The sequence below is a fragment of the Dicentrarchus labrax genome, unplaced genomic scaffold (assembly GCF_905237075.1).
Source record: "Dicentrarchus labrax unplaced genomic scaffold, dlabrax2021, whole genome shotgun sequence".
Classification (NCBI taxonomy): Eukaryota; Metazoa; Chordata; class Actinopteri; family Moronidae; genus Dicentrarchus; species Dicentrarchus labrax.
The window spans coordinates 16988516-17011712 of record NW_026136721.1 but is presented as its reverse complement, the minus strand read 5'-3'; the positions used below and the strand labels follow the sequence as shown (position 1 = coordinate 17011712).

Genomic DNA, 23197 nt, shown 5'->3' with positions numbered 1-23197 from the left:
TTTTACCTTGTAACTTACATTGAAATGAACTGCTACCATAACCATGAAGCTGGAGTGAGTTAAACTAAGAAGCAGTTTATACATTTTAAATCATTTATTATTGCAAATGCTGGAGGACCAACTTGTCCGATAATGGGCGCAGTTGCTCTCAATGACATCACTGGAGTGACAGGGCAGCCGTGTTGGGGGGAGGAGGAGGAGGAGGAGGATGGGGAGGAGGATCTCTCCCCACAAGTTTACTTTGCCCTTTGCGGGAGATGAGATTCAGCCTCCTGAAACCCGCTGCGAGACGACCAGGGCCGTGGGAGGAAACTCTGTGAGCACGCTGAAATCGACTGAATTGAGGATTATCTGCGGGTCATGGACGGTTTCGTGTAGTGGAGTTTTCTGTGCGGGTTCCCGGGTTGTGCGCCTGCTGCAGAGTTGACCGCGCAGTGCGACTCCAGGCGGCTCTGAAGGAAACCATATCTGGTCAAAGTATTCGTTGCTGTCACCCAGCGGGACCGGTCGGCTATAAATAGCGCTGGAGGAGGTACGGAAATAAATGCAAAAATGATCCCGCAGGCTGTAAAACAGTCAAATTAGTTGAGATCACAGGGTTAAAATAATGTACAGGACAACGCTTTTTAACAATGTCTTTGAGAAAATAAGTTTTCATGAGGTCACTGACAGTAACTGATGAATAGGTTTTTTTGTGTGTTATTTTACCTCCTGTTGGACAATGTTTTATTGGCTGATCTAGACTTCCCTCTTAAAGTAGTGGCACGCTGCAAGTCCTCCGAAGTCCTGCACAGATAGGATCCTGACTCAGTTTTTATCATGTACAGTAGCTATGTGGGGGTCCTTGATACAAGAAATGTTTTATTGTAACTAATGCCAGTGATCCAGTAGGTGAGTGTATTACTTATGCTACTTCATAGAGTCTGCCTTACCTCTTAACCTCTATGTACAAACTATAGTAATGTTTTAAATCACTTTAAATGACATTAACTTAATGTAAGTAGAGAATGTCAAACCTTGCACAATAAGGATTTCAGTCAACGAGTGCTGTGAGATGCAACAGTTGTGTGCTTGTCAGTTACTCTGTGACCTACTTACATCACTGTGGATTAATTGGAGCTTGTTAAGTTAGGGTTTTCTATTGAGTTTTAGTTTTTGCATAGCCCTGCATGCTCTGTTATTCACTGCGGTAAAATCTGAGCCTAAACTGCATCTTTGGTCATCCCTCTACATGAGCTGCTTCTCACTCTTTGTCACATTGCTGCACACAGTGTGTCACCATCTGAAACATGCATACATGCATTCATTCAAGCCTATTGGATTACTAATGTATCACATCAGCAGCTACCTTGATATGACACTGATTAATGAAGTGACACACACATGACATTTTGACCTCTGCAGAATCCACAAATGATTTGACCTCAGGCCTCCATACTGGTCCCCAAAGTGGAGGCTTTAGTTTCTTCAGCACTTAAAGTTGGTAGAATGAGAGAATGTCTAAAAGTGACAGTTTGATCATGACTTTATCTCTACTGTTATCTCGACTTCACATGTGACTGTAGAACAAATGGTAACAACTATATATGAAAAAGAAACTTTGTGTAGTGTACTGCATTCTGTCAGTGCTCAACCACTACAATAGTGTACACCCTCGTTACTGTTGCTTATCTCAGCCACATGAATTAAATGGGGCAGAGGAAAGCAGACCAGTTGCCTCTCAGCTGTTTTCTACTGAGCCATTTCAGAGATCTGTGCAACCCCAACAACTGCCATCTTTCTAAATAGTTTAGACAGACGTACACATTTCACAACTGCTTCAACTCGTATACCACTGAGCCACTGAAGGTAAATAGCATAAAGTATGATGGGACTCTGATCCTTGTAGGAATATTGTGGTTATTCTTTGTTACCAGGAAATTAAAAAAAATCCTATTTGACCCACAATTAATCCACAGATTCACCTTCAAGACTAGAGGGCTTATGTTTTTATCTGAATCTTATCTGAAAGCTTTTTAAAGTATGTACAGATGTGTGTAGAATATTGTCGGCCCACCTACTTCAAGCTGCTAAGTTAACTGAGTTTGACCTAAGCTCAGAGAAGACAACAATATATCTTGGACTTGGATTTGCATGAAACGTTCACACGCCACTTACTGCACATGTCATTTTTGTCACGACAGCGTACACTCTTTGATGTAGAAGACCACTGCAGAGTCTCTCGCTGCGTTTTATGTGCTGATTTAGTGGCTGTAAGAGTTTTTGGCCACTCCGAGAGCATGTGTGAGTGTTACAGAGATTTGTGTGCATTTCACGGCTGAAAGACTCACAGCTTCTGTAGGGTTTATGTTTAAAATCAAAATGGAAAAATAGTTGAGTAGCTGAATTGTGTAATTCGGATGGAAAGCAGATATTTTGTTCTTTTTGTTTTGTTTTATTTAGATCCCCGTTAGCTACTGTAGTCACAGTAAAAAATGTTGAACTCTTATATTTATTGTACTGTGAGAGAGACTGAGACCAGTTGCCATGTAATATCAGTTTGAAGGTTTTACACACATCAGACTTGATTAATGATCCTGTATCAGTGCTGCTATTCTTAGAGGCTTGAGGACTGGACAGGCCTAGTTTAAGAGGGCAAGGGTCAAGTCCAGTGTTGATGACATTTACAGGGTACATTCTGACTCATCATCTTTAGCTGTCTTTCCTTTCTGCCCAGTGAATGTTCTCCAATGAAGCAGAATCTTGTAGAAACATTATAAATACAGGCACGGGTCTGTTTGATATCATTAGAGCAGCTCGGACTCTTCCAGCAGACTTGCAGTGTTATTTGGAGTTCAGCCCAGTTCTTCATCTTTGGTTTTGGAAACTTGTCTTGTCGTGGAGCTTAGAGAAAGCAGAACAAAAGAACGGCACGCTTGACCCCACCTTTTAGGAGGCTAGCCAAAACACACTTGCTGACATGCTTAAAATCAAAAGAAACATTTGCTCTCCTTGAATGCAGCACCTTCTGCACTTCAACCCTTTCTGCCTAATTTGAAGACATTCTCATCCTCTCATGCTGGCTCAGTAAAGTTATTATTAGTGTTGTCATGTGGACATCTTATCAGCAGCAGCTCAAAACACATTTCAGACCATAACCCATAGTTTTAAGGAACCGAGACTTGGACACTTTGCTTGTATAATGAGCGTTCAGTGCTGTGACCTAGAAATGTTCTGCTGCAGCTCATCCATCATCAGTCATCTGGTCCTGCAGCCAAGACTCTGTCGTCAAATGTAGTGAATTAGAGAGAGGAAAACAGACCTCCAGTCTGTCCACACTGTCAGCGGAGACGGAAAGCATGAGAAGAACACTTTTCCGGACAAGATATTTGGTCTATCTGGGGGGGGGTCACTTTTATACTTTTCTGCAGAGTGCTTTGAGGAAAAAAAGCAGAGCAGCACTTCTGACAGTGATCCATAGCAGAAGGGTCAGCAACAGGATATAGATCTGTGAGGAAATGGAGCGTTAGTCTAGACAGAACAGGAGGAAAGTTGTCGTTCTAGGTGAAGGCTTGTCTGCCGTTTGTCCATATACTTTTGCCACTGCAGTAAGTTGAACATGTTAGTCGCCTAACCATAATTGTTGAGGTGATTTGTGAACATCGGCAGGTAAAGTATATTCACCAGTTACCAACCAAGCACACAGTCAGAACAGCCTTGTGTAGGGTTTCCACCGTCTCTGTCCTGGTATCCATTTTCAAAATGAGTATTAGAAAACATTTTTATTCAAGTGAAAGTCAGTCAGTGTTGTTGTGGCATGTAAACCAGTGTACAGTGTACTGAAAAAAAAGTCATAGATAGACAGGGCAAGGTTGCCATTTTGTCTTAAATTAACTGATTGTGAAATGGGCTCACTACAATGGCCAAAACTCTTGTAGAACCTCATTACCACCAGGTGCTGCCATAAATCACTCCATGTAGTCATTTATGGACCAATACCAACATTTTCAACATCATCCACATCTCCCACCAATAATTATAGCTGGATTTTCTGGGAAATAACCACTCATATCATTATGTTAAATATAGGGCCACAACTAAGAGCCAGTTAGCTTAGCTTAGCACAAAGACTGGAAACAAGGGGAAACTGCTAGCCTGGCGCTGTCTATAAGTAACAAAATCCACCAACCAGCATTTCTAAAGCTCACTAACTAACACAGTATATCGTCTTTGTTATAATCTGTACAAAAACTGAAGTGTAAAAATAATGTCTGTTTGTATTATGGGAACTTCAGTGGCAGCCTATTTCTTGGCTGGGAGCAGTTGCCAGGCAACCAGGGCAGATTCCAGGAAGTTACTGACAAGAAATAGTCCCGTACATAACCCTGTTGGTGGATTCTGTTGACTTTGGACAGAGCCAGGCTAGTTGTTTCTGACTGTTTTCAGTCTTTATGCTAAGCTAAGCTAACTGGCTCTGCTGGATGTAGCTTCATATTACATGTACAGACATAACAGTGTTATAAAATGGCAAAAAAGCGACTAAATGTACATGTATTTCTCAAAATATCAAACTTAAGAGCTACCCTGATGAAATTCAGCTTAAAAAATCCAGTGTAGTTAAAATGATACAAATTGCCCTATCAGGAAACTTGAAAATAATCTTTTACTAGCAAGCCAAACACTACCACATGTAATTTGAATAGTAAGAGGAATGTGAAATGGAAAAATTAATCTTCAGAGTATCTGCAGTGAAACAGCATCAGCTGGCTTGCAAAGGTTAGGTACTTACACAGGTATGTCAGATATGGTATTCAGAGGAGTTACTCAAAAAACTGCAAAACAGTTTTTCACAACATGACATAAAGAATGAAAAACCAAAGTTTATTTCTAAGCCTTCCATACCTGTACCCAGTTACTTAAGGAAGAAACAGGCAGGAAAATGAGAAACAGGAAATCAAGCAGTGGAATATGAGGCTTAATTTCTTTCTCCATAGATCACTTAGTGTATTTAGTGCTTTTTAATTCTAAGAGCTATTAACCCCTCTTCCCCCTGCCTGTGCCTCCTCCAGGTTCCTCTCTTTCCCAGGAGCGCTACGGGCACTTGGCTGCCTTTGCTGTCACTTTACCCCTAAAGTGGGGGTCGTTGAGGTGAGTACAGTTCATTTTAATGCCAAAGAGCAACATCAAGGGACATTGTGATTTTTGTCGTTTGGCAGTTGAGCATTAAAGTCAACACAATGTTATTTCAGCATCAGTTGTATAAGTGCTCTCTTCTCTTTCCATCTGCAGATATACATTTTCTTCTCAAAGCCCAGGGTCTTGCAGGATCCTGATCTCCTACATCTTGTCTCTCGTCTCAAGGGGTTATTGAGGTGAGGGAACAATTTAAATACCTCTCAGATCCCTTTGTGTGTTTGTACAGTATAAATTTACCTTGAACATAGAATACTAGACGAGATAATGATGGTTGCAGTAAAAGTTTGGTTTAATTGTTCATTATATCACCTCAAGCAGGTGATATTGATTGAAAGACAATGTGAAAGCACAATTTCATGAAGAAAGTTGGCGAAAATATGTAGTTTCTATCCAAATCTTAATTTTATTCTACTGGATGAAATCATTCCATTCCAGTCAATATTGTGGATATTTAATATCATGTAATCCACTTTAACAGAAAATCTAACCACCACTCTTTTTAAGAGTTTGTATTCATGTCAAGCTGAAGTGGCATTATGTGTTTCCAGGTGTGCTGTCCATCATGTCGGTGATGAGGAAGGAGATGGAGAAGTACAGGGACATAGACGAGGACGAGCTGCTGAAGAAGCTGTCGGAGGAAGAGCTGCAGCGATTAGAGGATGAATTAGAGGAGCTGGATCCTGATGTAAGTTTATAATTTAAATTCCATATGGAGGAGTTTCTGTGACATTGTTGATGCCAGTGGAGAGTTATGTGGCTATACAGGCTTAACAGAGCCACCTATACTGCAGTATGCTTTTACTATAACTACTTGTCTGTGTTTTCAGCTGAATTGGTGGTAATTTCTGTTTCTAGCCAGTAAAACTGTGTTAAGTGTGTTTTAATGCACTTGAACATACTCATGACTAAATGGCAGTTAAACGGTTTCCACAATATTGATAGAGTGGCAGCTGATGGACTGTGTTTTAGATGTTGTGTAGACAAAACCAGCCAATCCAAACTACAGACAGTAAGTGTTACTGTCCAATGTGACCGTTAGAGGTAAGAGTTTATGTTCTCTGACTGTAATCAAACCAAGAGAGGATGTGTGGAATGTATATAATCGCCAAAAAGTCTTTGGTTGACACAATATGTATGTCGACTGAGAGAAAATGTATCTATTCGTTGTTCAAGTCATTAATGAAGCAAAAAAGCCCAAAATTGGTGGTTCCAGCTTCTCAGATATGAGACTCTCACTGTTTTACATCATTATAAATGGAATTATTTTGTTTTTTGGACTGTTGGTTGGACAAAACAAACTGAGTATTGGTTATTAAGGCTGAAGTGAAACTGAACCGCTGACTGATTTTCTATTAATACTAGCTTTGCTCCTGTTTAGTCACCTTCTTCCCTATCATTTACAGTATTTCTCTATTTGTATTAAGTCTATGGGACACATGGTGGCATATCATGTAAGTCATTGTGCTACAGTAGGTACAGTACATCAGTTACACTTTTGTTTAGTTTCTGTTGTTTCTTTATGATGTGTTTATTTCTGCATTTTATGCATCCACAGCCAGCTTCACGCCCTCAGTGATGCATCATGGGTCGAGGGGATGACAGCAGTTGTAATAGTTTTCTGATGAATGTCTAACTGCTCCAAAAGAAACTGGAATCCCCCTCAATGCCAAGAGAATGACTGGAAGGGCATAATGTGCAGTACTCATTGTGTGTGTGTGTGTGTGTGTGTGTGTGTGTGTGTGTGTGTGTGTGTGTGTGTGTGTGTGTGTGTGTGTGTGTGTGTGTGTGTGTGTGTGTGGGAGAGACTGATGCCAGCAGTGACTGACCGGAGGGACTCTAATGACGTAAACAGCAGAAACAGTGAGAGGCAGTGCGTGCATGCTTACCTTGTTTGTGCCTGTTTATTAGGGTAACCTGTTACACAACAGTTAAGTGCCCTTGTGCTTCGAAACACACTGAAACCTTCCCAGCAAGGCTTCTCACATCAGTTCCAGTAACCCTTTGAAAAAGTTTCATCATGTTGGGAAAAAACAGCATGTCTGCCAGCTGTACTGTGATTGCAGGAAGATACATTTATTGTCATTCATCAAGAGAACATTTGTGTTTTTGTTCTACTGCCTTAGTCATCTAATGTCAAACTACAACTTGGACTGGTTCATACTGTTTACGTTCTCTAAGACACCATGGTCTCATCCTGGTGGCTGTTACTAGAACACTGAGATTTCTGATGTTTTTTGTTTTTTTTCAAATCATGGAAAGTTCAACCTAAAGTAAAAAGGTCCAGTGTGTGGGATTTAGTGCCATCTAGCGGTGTAGTTGCAACTCCCTACTTCAACCCTAGCAACTACAGTGTTTGCAAAACACGTGAAAAACATGAACGAAAACATAGCTATGAATATTATATTCCATTTCTGCTAATGGATCCTCCTGAATGTTACACACTGGACATTTTAAGCTGCACTAGTTTATATTGTTACTGAGCATTTTAGTCTCTTTCAGCGCATTGTTTTGGTTTTATGGCCTGCAACTTCACTGTTTGGTTCAGTATCAACTCAACTGTTTTTACAACAGCAGCAGGAGTTCTTTATTCAGCAAAAAGGCTCAGATGACCTACTGTATGCTATCTGCCCAGCACCAAACAGCTAACAAAGTTAGGAACTAGCTAGTAAAAATAGTAGAGCAATTAGCAGATAAACTTCGACATATTTTCCCCTAGAGTTGTCTGCTAAGTTTGCCATAATCAATTTTTTAAGGTTATAACATACTAGTGTTACGTTTACAGCTTGTTTCTGCCCAAAAACAAATAAAATCAGTATTGTAAGTTGAAAAGGAATATTTAGTCATTCATGTCTTAAAAGTTAGCCTCAGTCTTTGTTCATGGAGGCATGTGCTGTTACATTCATGTGCTCATGGGTGCTGGGAGGAAGAGAGAGCGATACAGTAGAGTGTACATGAGGTAGGGGTGGAATGACAGAGGAAAGTACAGTTAGAAGGGACAGGAGAGAAAGACAGTCTCATGCTGGTAAAAATAACATACAGGGAGTGTGCCTGTTATCTACAGCTGAAAGAACGTGTGACAAAGCTTGGCAGTGATGGGGTGATATATTCCCGGATATACTATAAATACTGCTGTAAGTCATGTAAACATTTATGGGCCACTACTGGAAGGACTGAATGGGAGATGACTTCCAAAGAGTACATTTCAAACCAAACAAGTGTGTAAATGTGTTCTGACTGTGTGAATTGTTTGGTATGTTTTTGAAAATTGTTTGCTGTTTTGGCAATATTATTCTTTGAAAGCGAGAGGGTGAGGGAGACAGAAGACTGAGAGGCTTTTGAGTGCTGAGAGGACCGATAAGATATGAAGCTATAAGTAGCACTTGTAAGAGCTTGAGCTTGAATGTTGCTTTAGGTTGAAAATAACATGGTGAGCAGCAAAGCTCTGGGAAATGTCTTGGTCTTGTGTTGGGCTGAGGTAGAGATAGGGAATGTGGGAGTTACATTAACCAGAGAAAGGATACTGTATCACCATCTCTATATCTATGTCACTTTGCTTTAATACTGTAGTTGTTTAAAAAAAAAAATGCAGTGCAAATAATACGGATCAGTGTTGGGCTTGATAGTTGTGTTAATGGATACCTGCAAAATGTATGAAAAGTGTATTCTCCCTCTTTAAAAAGGTATAATTTAGACTTACCAGTAACTAATGTGTTCTGCATTTACCTATTTCTTATGTTTGATGTGTTATTCTCTTATTTATTCTTCATTCATTCATTCATAGGTATGTTTTCATTAGTATATAATCACCTGAATATAGGAATCATTGTGCTTTCATTACCTTAGAATGAGCCATTTTTATCTACAGATGCCACGCATTCAAATTCAGACTGCCCAGTGCCAGTCCTTTTAAATTATGTAATTTCTCTTCCTTTTCTAGAATGCATTGTTGCCAGCTGGGATGCGACAGAAGGACCAGACAAAGAAAGCTCCGACAGGAACGTTTCAGAGAGACAACCTGCTGGCACACCTGGAGAAACAGGCAAAAGAACATCCTGAACAAGAAGACTTGGTGCCCTTCACAGGGGAGAAGAGAGGTAAGAACACATTTTTCCATACTAAAGATGAAAAGGTGGCTTTGTGTGGCTGAAAGCATTGTTTTTATCAAGTGGACACATGATAAGAACATTGGATGTAAGCACTGTCTGGTTTCCCTAAAGAGATAAGTGAGTTGTGAGCTGAAGTTTAAAAATAATGTACCAGTTTAAATATTTTGCTCAATGCTGGAGGACATTCAGATTAACTCTCAAATTAATTATGGCCTAAACTAAGCCACAAACCTTAAAAGGTGTGTCAGGAAACTCTAAAGTCAGAGGTCTGTCATGGGAATCTCAGGTATCCATGAGTAGGAGGAATTTATTTACTGGTGATTGGTTCCACAAGACCACTCTTCACCAGGCCTTGTGAGGCCTGTCAGCAAGCCAGTACCAGTCTAGTGTGGACACAGAGGTGTGTGATGGATAGTGAGAGATACCAAACATCTCTATTTGAAACTCTAGGTCTCCCTGCTGTCACGTTGGAATGTAACAATATATCATGAGACAGTTAAATACGTAAAGATTCAGAACAGAATTAATTGTGATACTCCAGTTAGCTGCAAAACAGAGCATGTGAGTGCAGAGACAGCCGTTCAAAGCTGTCTGTCATTGCTTCCCTTTAACTCACCCTGCACTCACACTGAGACAAAGGCCACTACAGTTTGCTCCATGGCTGGGCACGAGATAGGTTGATTTATTTTTTATTTTTAGTGTGCTAAACAAGAAGTGGAAGATTGGGGCCGAGAGACAACACATGTGACTTTCAAAAAGCTGCTCAGCACTTTGGGCAACATCTTGCCACCCCGCTGCCGGCAGCCTGTGTTTGTACGTGGGTCAGAAAATGTCTGGCTGAAACTCGAGGAGCTGACCACACACACACACACACACACACACACACACACACACACACACACACAAGCAGACCTATCAGTAAAGTCACAAATCTCTGGGTCTTTACAGGCTGTCATCGTTTTGTCTGTAGTCAGGTGTGACGTGATGAAGGGATACTCTCCTCACACGGCTCAGCTGTGTTATGTAAGAGAGCTGGTTGTGACGAGGCCTGGTCAGAGATCACCTTAGTTTGACATTTACATTTGAAACACCTATTGCTGTATATTCAGCAGATTGTTTCTGTAACTCATACTGACCTAAAGATTGTTTGTCAGCCTATATAACGGTAAAAGGCCCTGACAGTGATTTATCTGTCATGGTTATAAATTGCACCAGTTGAACTGTCTGTGCAGCACTGATACCGTGTTCATGTCATATCAAAGTTACCATAATGTCAAGTTCCCGACCTGTAAAAAGCATTCACATTAACTACCAAGCTGTATTCATGAGTGGAGATTTTTCAGTTTCAGTGTCCTGGTATTGTGCACGCTGGCTCACTGTCAAAGCTTACTTGGTCACTTAAATAGAACAAAGCCACTGTTAATGTTATTAGTAACACCTGTGCTTTTCCTTCTACGACAAGTAAATATCTACTGTGAAAAAGGCCATTTGTTTTGTCATATTTTGTTACATGAAAAACATTTGTACAGATTTGTTCCTCCATATTTGAGAAATGTCTCCTTGAATACTTACATACTGTAAGTGTATAGTGTTTATACAACACTATAAACCTTTATAAAGGCCCAGTCATGCAAAAAGACAAACCGTGATACACCGTGCACCCACCAGAATCTTAAGAAAATACTGTGATACAAATATCTGGTCATACCACCCAGCACTAACTAGGCTCCACCCAACTTCAACCTGATCTAACTATCCAGAGTGAAAACACCTGTGTGAGTGTGTAGTACTTGTAATGTATGTATTAAATCTTTCCTCTCATGTTGTAGGGAAAGCCTGGGTGCCCAAAAAGAGGGTGGATCCCATCATAGAGAGTGTGACTCTGGAGCCGGAGCTAGAAGAAGCCCTGGCTAGTGCCTCTGATGCTGAACTGTGTGATATCGCAGGTAACATAATCACAAACACTCACATCTCCTCACAGTCACATGCGCTGTATGCGTAAGGCTTAAAGGTTTCAGGTTTCTATCATTTTCACTCTCACATACATAAAAGCATCTGAATTAATGATATTCATAAACTGGATCTGCGCTAAAGTGCAGGTGTCTAATTATTCTTCATCTTCATCTTCTCTCACTAATCAGCATAAACACAATCATGGTCTCGACTTCCCCTTCATTAATTTACTTTTCCTTAATCCAGATCTTCTCCATTTCCTCTAGCGCTCCTTCCACTTTCCCTCCACCCTTCCCCTTCATCCCTCCATCAGTCCCTCCATCTCCTCCACCTCCTCCATTCCTGCTGGATATCTCTGTTCGCTAGCTGAACAACACCCAGGGTATCTGTAGACTGCACGCAGTGTTTGCATGGAGCAGTTCTCGTCCTCTGTCGTCTTGTCAGCTTGTGTTAAGGACACATTTAGAAAAACCATGCAGCTTGATTCTGCGACACATTCGGACGGTCAGATGTCTGTAATGTGCATGCAGTACATGCAGAGTTTTCATGTCATTACTGTGGCAAATATTTTGCTGCATGTACAAACTTTTAACATACTTGATGATCTGAAAACAGTTATCCAGATGGATCTTATAGTCCTTGTTTTTTCTTAAACCTGTGAAAAACACATGAATTTTAAATATCATGAATAGTTTTAAGGCATTATGATACAAATTAGCATTATAAAGCCATCATTTGAAGCTCACTTGTGGTAAGTTAAAAGATCATAACTCTAAAAACTACAATAATATATAATACAGTATGTAATCATATTTTGTTTTAACCACCCTACGAGAGTTTCCACTACCTGCATTAGAATGAAGAAATTAATCATCAAAAAATACTGCTGCTTACAGCCATATTGGAAAATAAGAAATATTTTAGCAGCACAACAAGTCCTTGGAGGTAACTTCCCCTACTTTTACTAAGAGCAGCTTGTGTACCCAAACTCCCTATGTCTTTGCAAACTGTTCCTCTGCTCTCGATCTCTCTGACAAACAGATGAGGTGATAATTCTCTCTAAAGTTTTTCTTTTATAGCGACCTCAGTGCAGCTGCTCACTCTGAAAACATATTTCAGATTTACTGCTGCCAGAGGACCCAAGTAGGATTCCTCAAGTTGAAATTCTTCACAGGCTAATACCTTGACATCCTGTTTAGTTATGATGCGGCAGGTGGAGTATGACACCAATCTGTAGTCAGCCAACAGAGGGTAGAACATCAGCCAATACATGTTACCACTGAAACTGCTGTACCTGAGACTTGACAGCTGCTTGATGACGGTGCCAGGTTTGACTTACTTGTGATGCTGCAAGTGCTGATGTGCTGTCTGTATTAGCATGACGGTCCACTGTATGTATGCTGTAACTAGACAATCATGAAATCGTTTGACTCGTATTCAGCATTCGTCTCTCTCTCTCTGTTCATTCCCTTCGTTTTTTTCCATCCTCATCCAGTCTTCTTGCTGTCTTCCAGCCATCCTGGGTATGCACACCCTGATGAGTAACCAGCAGTACTATGAAGCCCTGGCCAGCAGCACCATAGTCAACAAGCAAGGCCTGAACAGTACGCACACGCTCACACACGTACTAAAACTTATATAACTGAGTCCTATTTGCAAAACCTATTTTCACATCACTTATACATTTGGTGCAGGGGTTTTCAAGAAACAAGTAAAAGTATCCTAAAATAAAGCAGATCGAGTAGTTTAAAGAAAATATCACCTCATTTAAGAAAAATTTTGAAGTGAGTTGCCTTGGACTGGAATCAAATGAAATGATCTCATGTTGGCAGAATGTTGGTTTATTTTACCCAAGATGATGGATGCGCTAAACGCATGCACAAATATAGTTACACAGATTCAAACTGCGTCAATAAGTGGATAAAACTAAGTGTATACAGATACTCATACATTGTCCTATAGCTCTTCCAGGAATAACACAGAGGATTCATCGGTTCATCTTCCACTACACAGTGTAAACTATGGTATTCTGATATTAATTTTATCCCCCCATCTCACACACACACACACACACACACACACACACACACACAAATACACACATGCGTTTTTAGGCCATTGTTTATCTTGCATGGTGGCTCATCCTATAGATTCTCCTCCAGCTCTAAACAGAGACAGAGGCTGAACTTCCAAATATGACCGTCTCTTATAAAGAGAGCCAGCTATAAACCTGTGATTGGCCGGCTGAAATTGTCGCTTGCTTTGTTTTCAGTACTGATACACAGAATGGTACATAAAAAAGTGTTTGAACAATGAGACTGTTATTGTTTGAGAAGTATTTTACATGGATTTAATGAAGATCTGTATTTCAAAAGCAAATTTTTCGATTTTTGGCTAATCTAACACTACACGTTTGAAGGGAAATCCATAATATACTGTAATTAATATTATTCTTACTGTAGACTATAGAAACTATATATGCTGACCAATATCTTGGTCCAGGCTGATTATATAAGTTACTAAATCTCAGACAAAAATTATGCATAAAATAAAATACACACTTATTTCCACAGTGCACCTAAACAATATGTACTTTACATGTCCAGTTTTTTATCTTTATTTCACCACTGCACAAAATGAATATGAAAGGGACTTAAAGCTTGCGTGAGTGTGAGTTATGTAATCCCTCACACTCAATATCACATCTGCTGCTGTGGTAGTGAAAGTTACAATATACTTGCATGGCAAAAAAAATACATGTTCAGATTAACTGAGAAGTGAGAACCCCCATGTTGACTGTGATGATTACCTATATTATGAAAATGTCTTATCTAATCCGTTTAGCAAGAACTGCAGATAGATATGTTAACAGTCTCAAGCAATCAACTGTCCAGATTAAACTGTCGTCAGTGAAGTGCATTTAGAAATATGCATGTTTAAATGAGTGTTGCTCCCACAGTAATGCTAGTTTAACAGCATCAGTCGCCTGCTGTACGTGAGAGTGTGTTCTATAAATGTTTTGTAGGTGTGATCCAGTGCACCCAGTATAAACCAGTCCCAGACGAAGAGCCCAACTCCACTGACGTAGAAGAGACCCTGTTGAGAATAAAGAGGAATGACCCTGACCTGGTTGAAGTCAACCTCAACAACATCAGGGTACGTGTGCGTGTGTGTGTGTGTGTGTGTGTGTGTGTGTGTGTGTGTGCGTGCGTGTTTGTGTGTGCATATTCTGTTGTGTATAACGGGGGGATATGAGCTGCATTTTTAAACTCAAAAACAACAGGCTTTGATTTTGATTTATTTGTTTATTTATTATATGAAACATCTGTTACTCTATTAATTATAGTTTAATATTTAGTAGCCTCAGACGTGCAGTTAAGATAAATCCCGTTAACTGTAAATCACAGTTTAAGTGACTTAAATCATGCAAACAGAAACCTTTTGAAATAAAAACATGAACACTTCAATGAAAAAAAATCCTTTCGCTTTCTTGGATCCGAGAATAAGTGATGAATGAAACATATAAAATTTAATGACCTGTAATGTTTTGGTGTTTTTCTTAAACTAGAACATCCCCATCAAGACTCTGAAGGCGTATGCTGAGGCTCTGATGAAGAACACTGTGGTGGAGAGGTTTAGTATTGTAGGAACCAGGAGCAACGACCCTGTAGCATTTGTAAGTTACTATTGAAACATTAAAGTTCCCCTCCACTCAAATCAGTTTTTCTTCTTGTTCCTACAGTTGGATGTTTGAACTTCACTATGCAGAATGATGTATGTGCAGAGATTGACAATAGAAGAATGTTTTAACATTCATCTGCTGATAGTGGAAAGTTTCTCTGTGCTCACTGAAAATCTGATTTTAAGGGGCGGGGTCTACGAACATGATTTGGGACATCACAAATTATTTAGAAGTCAACCCTAGTCCAGTATGCAACTTATATGAAGCAGAAACTTGAAGCCACCAGCTCACATACACTGAGAATGGACCTTACAGTAAAGTGTGTCCAGCAGGAAAACCAAATTTGTATATTTGTAGAAAGCAATATTAAATGAGGTAGGAGTAGATAACTTTTTAAGAACCTTAATGTAATTTTTGCAGAAAAAAAACATCAGACACACATTGTTGGTCCAAGCAGGCTATATATCAAATCAAATCAAATCAAGTTTATTTGTATAGCCCTTTACAATAGCAAAGGTACCCAAAGTGCTTTACAACAGAGCCATGAAACAGTACATAACACATATATAACATACAAATACAATTTAAAGTGCTGCAGCACTGCAGGGTATTAAAAGCCTTCCAGAAATGCACAGAAAGGAGCAGATAAAAAGAGTACACCTAAGAGACAGTACTGTCCTATTCAGAATTAAAAGCTAATCTAAAAAAGTGGGTCTTAAGCTTCGATTTAAAAAGGCCGAGATCAGTAGTGGTACGAATGTCAGGGGGCAGTTTGTTCCACAGTGTAGGAGCAGCGACAGCAAAGAACGATCGCCCCACTGTTTAAGTCTGGACCTAGGGACTTCTAACAGAAGCTGACCTGAAGAGCGCAAGGCTCTGCCACAATTGCGAAAAGTTAAAATCTCGACAAGTAAGAGGGGCCGAGCCGTTAATGGTGTTAAAAACAAACAACAAAAGTTTAAAATCAATTCTAAAACGGACTATATATGTATTTATATATATTTTACCTTATTTATTTCTCCAGTATTCTGATGTCCAGGTCAAACAAGATAAATTAGTTTTTCATTTAATGGTCTGGATTAGTTTGACTGATCTGTGGGTTACACTGTTCACCGTATGATTCTATTATTAACACTTATGAATCTTTTTTATCTTAATGCAAATCCTCTTTTATAAAAAAATGATGCAGTAGGGTTTAGATCTTCCTAATAACTGGTGTTGCATATCATCCCTCTACCACTTCTCACTGTTTTACTATCCAATAAGACATTTAGCCCCACAAAGACACTTTATGTTCATGTATACCTCATTTTGGCAAAGCAGTGAGTGAATTAAAGACACAGTATGTGTTGTGTGTTTCCTCAGGCACTGGCAGAGATGTTGAAGGTGAACACGATGCTGAAGAGTCTGAACGTAGAGTCCAACTTCATTACAGGGATGGGAATCATGTCCCTGATAGAGTCACTGCAAAGTAACACCACACTACAGGAACTCAAGATTGACAATCAGGTACCAACTGCAGAGACTACATGCACACTTGTATATACGTACCATGCATAAAAATGTGTGTGGGTATGTGTGTCAGGTAGTGTACACAGACCATCTTCTGCCACTTCAGTCTAATGCCCTCTGGCTGCATTGTGATGTGTCATACTGCATAGTTGTACATGTGTGACTCACCGCTCGCTCATTAGTTCAACTTGTTCAGTGATTCAGAGACTTTTTTCTCCACTGCATCTCCCATCTTTCTCCTAGCTCCCTTTGCCATTTGACTCCATTCACTGATTGACTGAAATTATGTAAAACCCCCCAAAAAGTGTGTTACCCCCTGCCACTTCATCCTCTATTGCCAGGGAGATCAGCACCTTATCTGTAGTGCCACTCAGTTTGTGGAGAATCTCGCCTTTCACCTAACTTCTTTTATTTGCTTTTTAATTCATCTCTTGATCACCTCTTGTATCTCCTCCTTCACCCCTTTACTCCATGGACTCTCTCTCTCTCTCTCCCCTCTCTCTCTCTCTCACTCTCTCTCTCTCTCTCTCTCTCTCTCTCTCTCTCTTCCCCCCTTTCTCTCCAAACTCCAGAGCCAGCCTTTAGGCAACAAGGTGGAGATGGAGATAGCCAGCATGCTAGAGAAAAACACCACGCTGTTGAAGTTTGGATATCATTTCACCCAGCAGGGCCCGCGCCTCCGAGGCTCCAATGCCATGATGAACAACAACGACCTGGGTGGGTTACACACCACACACACACACACACACACACACACACACACACACACACACACACACACACACGCATTTAAAACAGATAAAAACACATATTTTAAACCTGCTCTGAGAAGCTGAATCTGGAACATGGCAAAAGTTCATGAACTGGACATAAACTGATATCATTTGTAATACATAATGTATTTGATGACTGATTCGCCTCACAGTGCTTTAGTTAGTTATGTAACTCATACACTTGAGTTTCAGTAGTGTTGCATTTGGCAGTATATGTTGTTACGTGCGTCAGTGCTGACACTTTATCTTCACTATATCTCCATGGGTTTCTACTTTAATCAGACTATAATAAAAGAACCAGAGTGATATCATCGGCCGGTAACTCAGTAGTACGGCCAGGAAGCCTCAGCCAATCAAAACAGCTGCTTCCTAAGTCATGACATCAACGCTAAGAAAAGAGTCTGTGCATGAGAGAGAGAGAACAAACTGAAACTGGTGGACGAAATGGTTCCTGCTATGCATATGCACACATTATTTCTCAGCTAAATTGTAACCACTTCATTAAATTAGTACTTGGTAAGTTTGTGTGTGAGTGTGTTTGCTCTTGAACATAATCTGAAAGCCAGTTTTAACTTAAGAGAGGGAGGTTAAGAGTGATGATGCCATTTTGGCTCCACCAAAGGTTAGTAGGCGATTTTGGATAAGTCCAGAATTATCATTACATTCAGACACGTTTTATGGGCTAATAGTTGTATTGTCTGCTTGTGTTGTCTCACAAACCACTTGAAGTTAAGTATATGTGTCATAAACTTGTCACAACGTTTTCCTCCCCCCTCGTCATCTTTAAGCCCGGGTCGTCAGGTCAGAGTCGGACGGCTCCTTCACCCTCACTCTGTCTGTCCCTGAGCTGGAGAGGGCCTTCGGGAAAAAGTTCAAGTCCAAGACTAAGTACAAAACAAAAAACCAAACAGAAATACAAACACCGCACTGTTTGGCCGCTCAGCCTTGCAACTCTTCTGGCAACATCACCTGGTTCTTGTCCAGACCACCGGAAAGCGCTGCCACCACCTGTTGTACTCCTCTAGGAGTAACTCTTGCTTCAGCATTTTTCATCTTCTCTTTTCATCTTCTAGTGAACTCGGGTTTGAAAACACCACTGACAGTGCCTCCCACATTTAGCTGTTGTTGCTCTCTAGTCCAGATCATAGTCAGAATATATTTTTGTTGCCATTATTTCTTGTAGTAGTCCAAGTCTGGAAAATTGAATAAATCAAAGAGTTCTCAACTTTTCCTCAACAGAAATAAAATAATGAAACGTAAATGTGATTGATGAAACCTGACATGAAATATTACTAAGTAATAAATAAAAGAAATAAGTAACCTGCACTTCTGAAATACAGAAGAAGAAAGAAGAAGCAGATAAAATTAACTTTCCAACTCAGTTTTTCGTCATATATTCTATGACTGAGCAAGACAACAGCATCCACTGGTTCTGGTTCGACAGAATGAAACTGCCCTCTTCTTTTGTTTGCTACAGTAGTTTTTGGGAGTGGCATCTCATTTTGGCTCCACTGTGAAGCTGCAGACTCCTTCATGGTCTTCTGTTGTATTCTGCGTCTGCATTCTGCGTTGTATTGTTGTTTCTCCTTGGCCTTTTTCCTAATTTTATCATTCCCTGCTCTTGGTCTGTTTCTACTGTTCCTGCATCATCCAAAGGCATTCAGCCTCCTCTGCTCAACCTCTGTCCTCTCTTGTTCTTACTTAAACACTGCTCTTATCCAAAGCTGGATTGTTAACCTGGCAAAGTGGACAACTGACCTGGGGCCCTAAACCCTCACTGACTCCAAATTCTCCAGGTTCACTGTGTGAAAATTTGATAAATTGCAGATTTGTTTGTTAATACTGTATGCACCATTAAATTACAGTATAAAGTGAAAGGATAGGGGCCTGAAAGGGCAATTGCGCTGATTTTACACACATGTCTGTTCACAGGTGTATGTGAAAAAAAGTTGTAAAACTCCAGATAGGTGCGCGAAAGCTGATACATTGCCTCAAGTGATGTCACTTGAGTCAACATCAGTTAAGTTTGAAAAAGAAGAGCTTACCAGATCTCTGTAGCCCACTCCTCATCCCTACTTGAGGCCAGCAGCTCGAGGTTAAATAACAGCTGTTGTGCTAGTATAAATGACCCGAATCTCCACCGAACTGTTGTTGCGTTACATTGTGGGTAATATAGGCACCGAGTTTGACATGGTAGAAGAATGCATGGATTCAAATTAATCTATCTAGTTCTACTGCGTCAATGTTTTTATTTAAATTGTCCACCATGAGTGAAACAATGTTATAGGAGTGCAATAATGACACGAAATAGTAAGCTTAACACAGGTGATACCAATAATACTGATTAGGGATCCGTTCCATTCAGGTCAATCAGAGTCATTGTGCTGCTATTGTCCATGTTGGCTCGCTGGAAAGGCTCTGCTACACTTAATGGAATGAGACTTTAATTAGTATCATTGGTAACACCTGTCATTACCCTACTGTTAGAGGGATAATCCAGCCCTGCTCTTATCAATGTCTTACCTTTTGTCTTATGTCGTTTTTTCCTTCAAGAGCTCCTGCTAAAGCCACTTGCTGCCACTCAAAGACAAAGTGCTGTAACTGTTAATCTCTCAGTCTGACCTTCTTTCAGTTGCCTCTTTGCTTTTCCTTATGTAATGCAAATAAGACCTTTGCTGTGCTTTAGCTGATGAACCACCTTCATGCATTTTGTTTCTCTAATTTGTTTCTTTCTTCTTTTTCCCCCCCTTCCTTCCTCCTTCCCTCTCATCATTTCACCTCTTTGTTCTTCATCTGTCATTCTCTCTCTTCTTCCCGTGTCTCTCCATCCACAGTAAGAAAGAGAAGGCTTGAGGGAGGACCCATCTTCCCCAAGTGTCGGACGAATGTGTAGAAACCAGGGCTACCCTCAACCCTCTGCTCCCTTTCGACCTCTGCCATCTTTCCAAACCCTGTCTCGTCACCCTCTTCAGCCTCACAGCCTCCGATGGCCCACACAAAAGACCATGCCCACCATTGTCAGATTCAGAGGCGATCTCTGAACTCTTTCTACCTTCCAGACTCGTTTTTTTAGTAGATATTAAAGGATCCAATGGCATTACTAAGCAGTGTCCTGAGCTTCCAGTGCATGTATAAGGTGAGATAGCGTGCTTATTTTTTGTGCACTACAGTTTGAATTTTAAGGGTTGTTTTGGGCTCCAGGCTTGAACATTTGCTGTAGAACTTTGTACAAACTAACCAGACAAGCTTACTTTGTCATCATGAATCCTTTGGTATCTCCTCTAGTGTCTAGATTCCTTAATAAGAGGGGGCTAGAGGTCTGATTTTCAATGAGGACCCATTGAAAAGTGACAGGACACTTTTAGCAATCCCTTTTTCTGTTGATGAGTTGAATGAATTCTAATTATCATTATTATTATTATTATTATTATGCTGTAAATGAGTTGTGCTGTCAATACTGTTGTTCCAAAAAGTTTCTGATGTTGCTCTAAGGTCGACATACAAGGTATTTTCTAATAATTATACACAAAAGCCACTGTCCCATTTAAATTTTATAGAGCTAAAACCTGTCCTTTTTTCCTGTTCAGTCTAAACAGTATTTAAGTGACTCACACTCCGCAGATACTAAGCTATACAGATTCTTCAGTAATGGACAGATAGATTTATAAACCTGGCTACTGTGAGATTTGTCGCTATATATATATAGAATATATTTATTTGTGACAGACCCGGGAAAGAGTCCTAAGTCATTCAAATACTTGACATTACTTGGATTGATTGTGCTGGATAGTGCACTATCGTGTAAAAATGCTTTTGTAAATGAAAATGTACACTCTACATTGTTACATCATCCAGCATTCATATTACCGGTCCCTGCAGAGCATTGCTGCCAGCTGGGAATGGGAACTGTAATTCAGGTTTTATTTAGATATGCTACGAACCCACTGTAAAATACCCTACCAACACCATCTTGTTATATAGAATTTATTGTCTACAGTACTATAATAACCCAATGTTACTGCAAGTATTCGAATGTACTTCTGTTACACTTTCAACCAGGTCTTGTTTGTCGATTGTTTGTGTTTGTTTATTTTTATTTACTGGAGCTAAATTGTGTGGTTTAATATGAAATGGGTGGTACTGTTGACTTACTGTGTATTACAGGTTTCACATTAATGCCTCAATCCAGGTCTGGAGTATTTCAGTAATGCGTGGTAGACACAGATTTAGAAACGCAGGAAACCTCTAACGTGTTTTCAGCTGTCATATTACATAGATTCATTTTACAGAATTAAAACAAATGTTAACAGACTCTTTGCAGTTTCAAAATACTTGTTAGCTGTGACGGGTCTTAAATCAGATGAATCAATCCATCGCTGAACATCTGAAATATCACACTCTGATCCTGGATTGATCGTTTCAGAGTTCATAATGTTCCTTTCATCAAGGGCAAAACATGACCTGTTTACCTCCAACTCTCATGTTGGTAATGATAAACACTGCTGTATATTGTGCAGCACTTTCTTCTAACTTTAAATTTAACAGCACAGTGAGAAAAAGAAGGCTTAGCTGCTATCTTACCAGGAACTAGAGCTAATATGTTGCTGTCTGGAAATAAAACAGCTCCAGTAAAAAATGACAGGAAATGGTCTGCACTCTTGTTTCTGTGTAATGGCTCAAGATGAAATGGGTCAGTAATTCCTGCTTAAAGAAACTATTTAAACTACCAGCTGCAGACTCAAAAGTAAAACTGACCCTCGTGTACCATCCATGTTTCCTTGATGTCAACAACAGTGCCCAATACTGACGCTCAGAGGTCAAAATGACTGCATGTTTAAGGGTTAGATAACTCATTTAATGTTATTTAATATCACTGCTTCGTTACTTTGTCGTCAGTGCCGTGGGTGTTGTTCAACACATGGTAATTATGGATGTAAACATTTCTAAAACAGGAAGTAATTGAGTGCTAAAGGTAAAAGAGGATGAGGACTCCTGCCACTCAGTCTTCCTGTGTCCTGGTCTTTTCTCCTGTCTCGTGTTTTCTGATATTTTAGTGCTTGACTCTGTTTTGTTAGATAGTTCACCTATTTTGGTTGAATTTTTGTTTATGAAATAAATAAAGCTTGAAAACAACATTTGCACAGTGTCTTTGTTCTCTAACTTACATTGCATTTTGTTGTATAGTTACTTGGATACTCCCATATAAAGACAACAGTGACACTCTGAGGCAAAATGGAAGAAATGCACCAAGTCAGTTCAGTTGGACTATCCCTCTCTCCCTATATTGCCCTCTGCAGACCAATAGCAGTGCTACACTTCTGCTGACTGTAGTAAAGCTACAAATGCAGTGATCAGAACCTGCATTTGCATAATTCTTTTAATTTCATTTAATGTTGTTTCCAGTGAGGAAAAAAAAAATATATATATATCACAGCTCATATATTGTGTGAAAATAGGCACTGGTACGAAGCAGATTTTCATTGCTGCAAAGGGGGGCTAAAAGCAAAAATACAGAACACATGCAAAATTATGTAGCCTATTACAATTACTATAGGGTCTCAAAGATTAGCCTTACCACCTATATGACACAATAACAGCAAAAACTCTTTATAACCTAAATATTTGCTGTCTGCAGGGGCATTACATTTTATTGAGTTATAGATTGTATTCTGTTGTTCCTGTTATTTTGTCCATCCTGGTACAGTGAAAAACTCACAAATTATTAACTTATTATCTATCTAGTACCCCATTAATGTTTCATTAATATGGCAGGATTTCTGTAGCCTTTTCTTAAACCAGTTAGCACCAATTAGACACAATTATGTTTGATTGAGAAATATTTTCCCCCTTTACCTAAGTGTAATTTTCTTTATTTTTAAAAAAATATGTCTTAAACAAAAAATTATTGTAAATGAACATCTTATAAAATTCTCCAAACCTTTGGGGTATATGGTTAAATTTTCCCCCCAGAATGACATTTTGACTTATCGTAGGTG

At 39.7% G+C, this 23197-nt stretch overlaps 1 protein-coding gene across 3 annotated transcripts; it reads left to right on the top strand.

Moving 5' to 3' along the window:
- Positions 1-235: 235 nt before the first annotated feature.
- tmod1 (tropomodulin 1) lies at positions 236-22334 on the top strand. Of its 3 annotated transcripts, none has more exons than XM_051385398.1 (13): positions 236-532; positions 5049-5127; positions 5269-5351; positions 5724-5860; positions 9113-9269; positions 11111-11227; positions 12749-12838; positions 14260-14390; positions 14803-14910; positions 16282-16425; positions 17001-17145; positions 17990-18089; positions 20036-22334. In XM_051385398.1, the coding sequence occupies exons 4-13, from the start codon at positions 5738-5740 to the stop codon at positions 20052-20054; spliced, it is 1134 nt and encodes a 377-aa protein (XP_051241358.1). In that variant the 5' UTR covers positions 236-532; positions 5049-5127; positions 5269-5351; positions 5724-5737; the 3' UTR covers positions 20055-22334. The 3 variants fall into 3 exon arrangements, with proteins under 3 accessions (XP_051241358.1, XP_051241361.1, XP_051241360.1); XM_051385400.1 differs by lacking the exon at positions 236-532 and adding an exon at positions 614-891; XM_051385401.1 differs by lacking the exon at positions 17990-18089 and having other exon boundaries at positions 237-532.
- Positions 22335-23197: the final 863 nt, after the last annotated feature.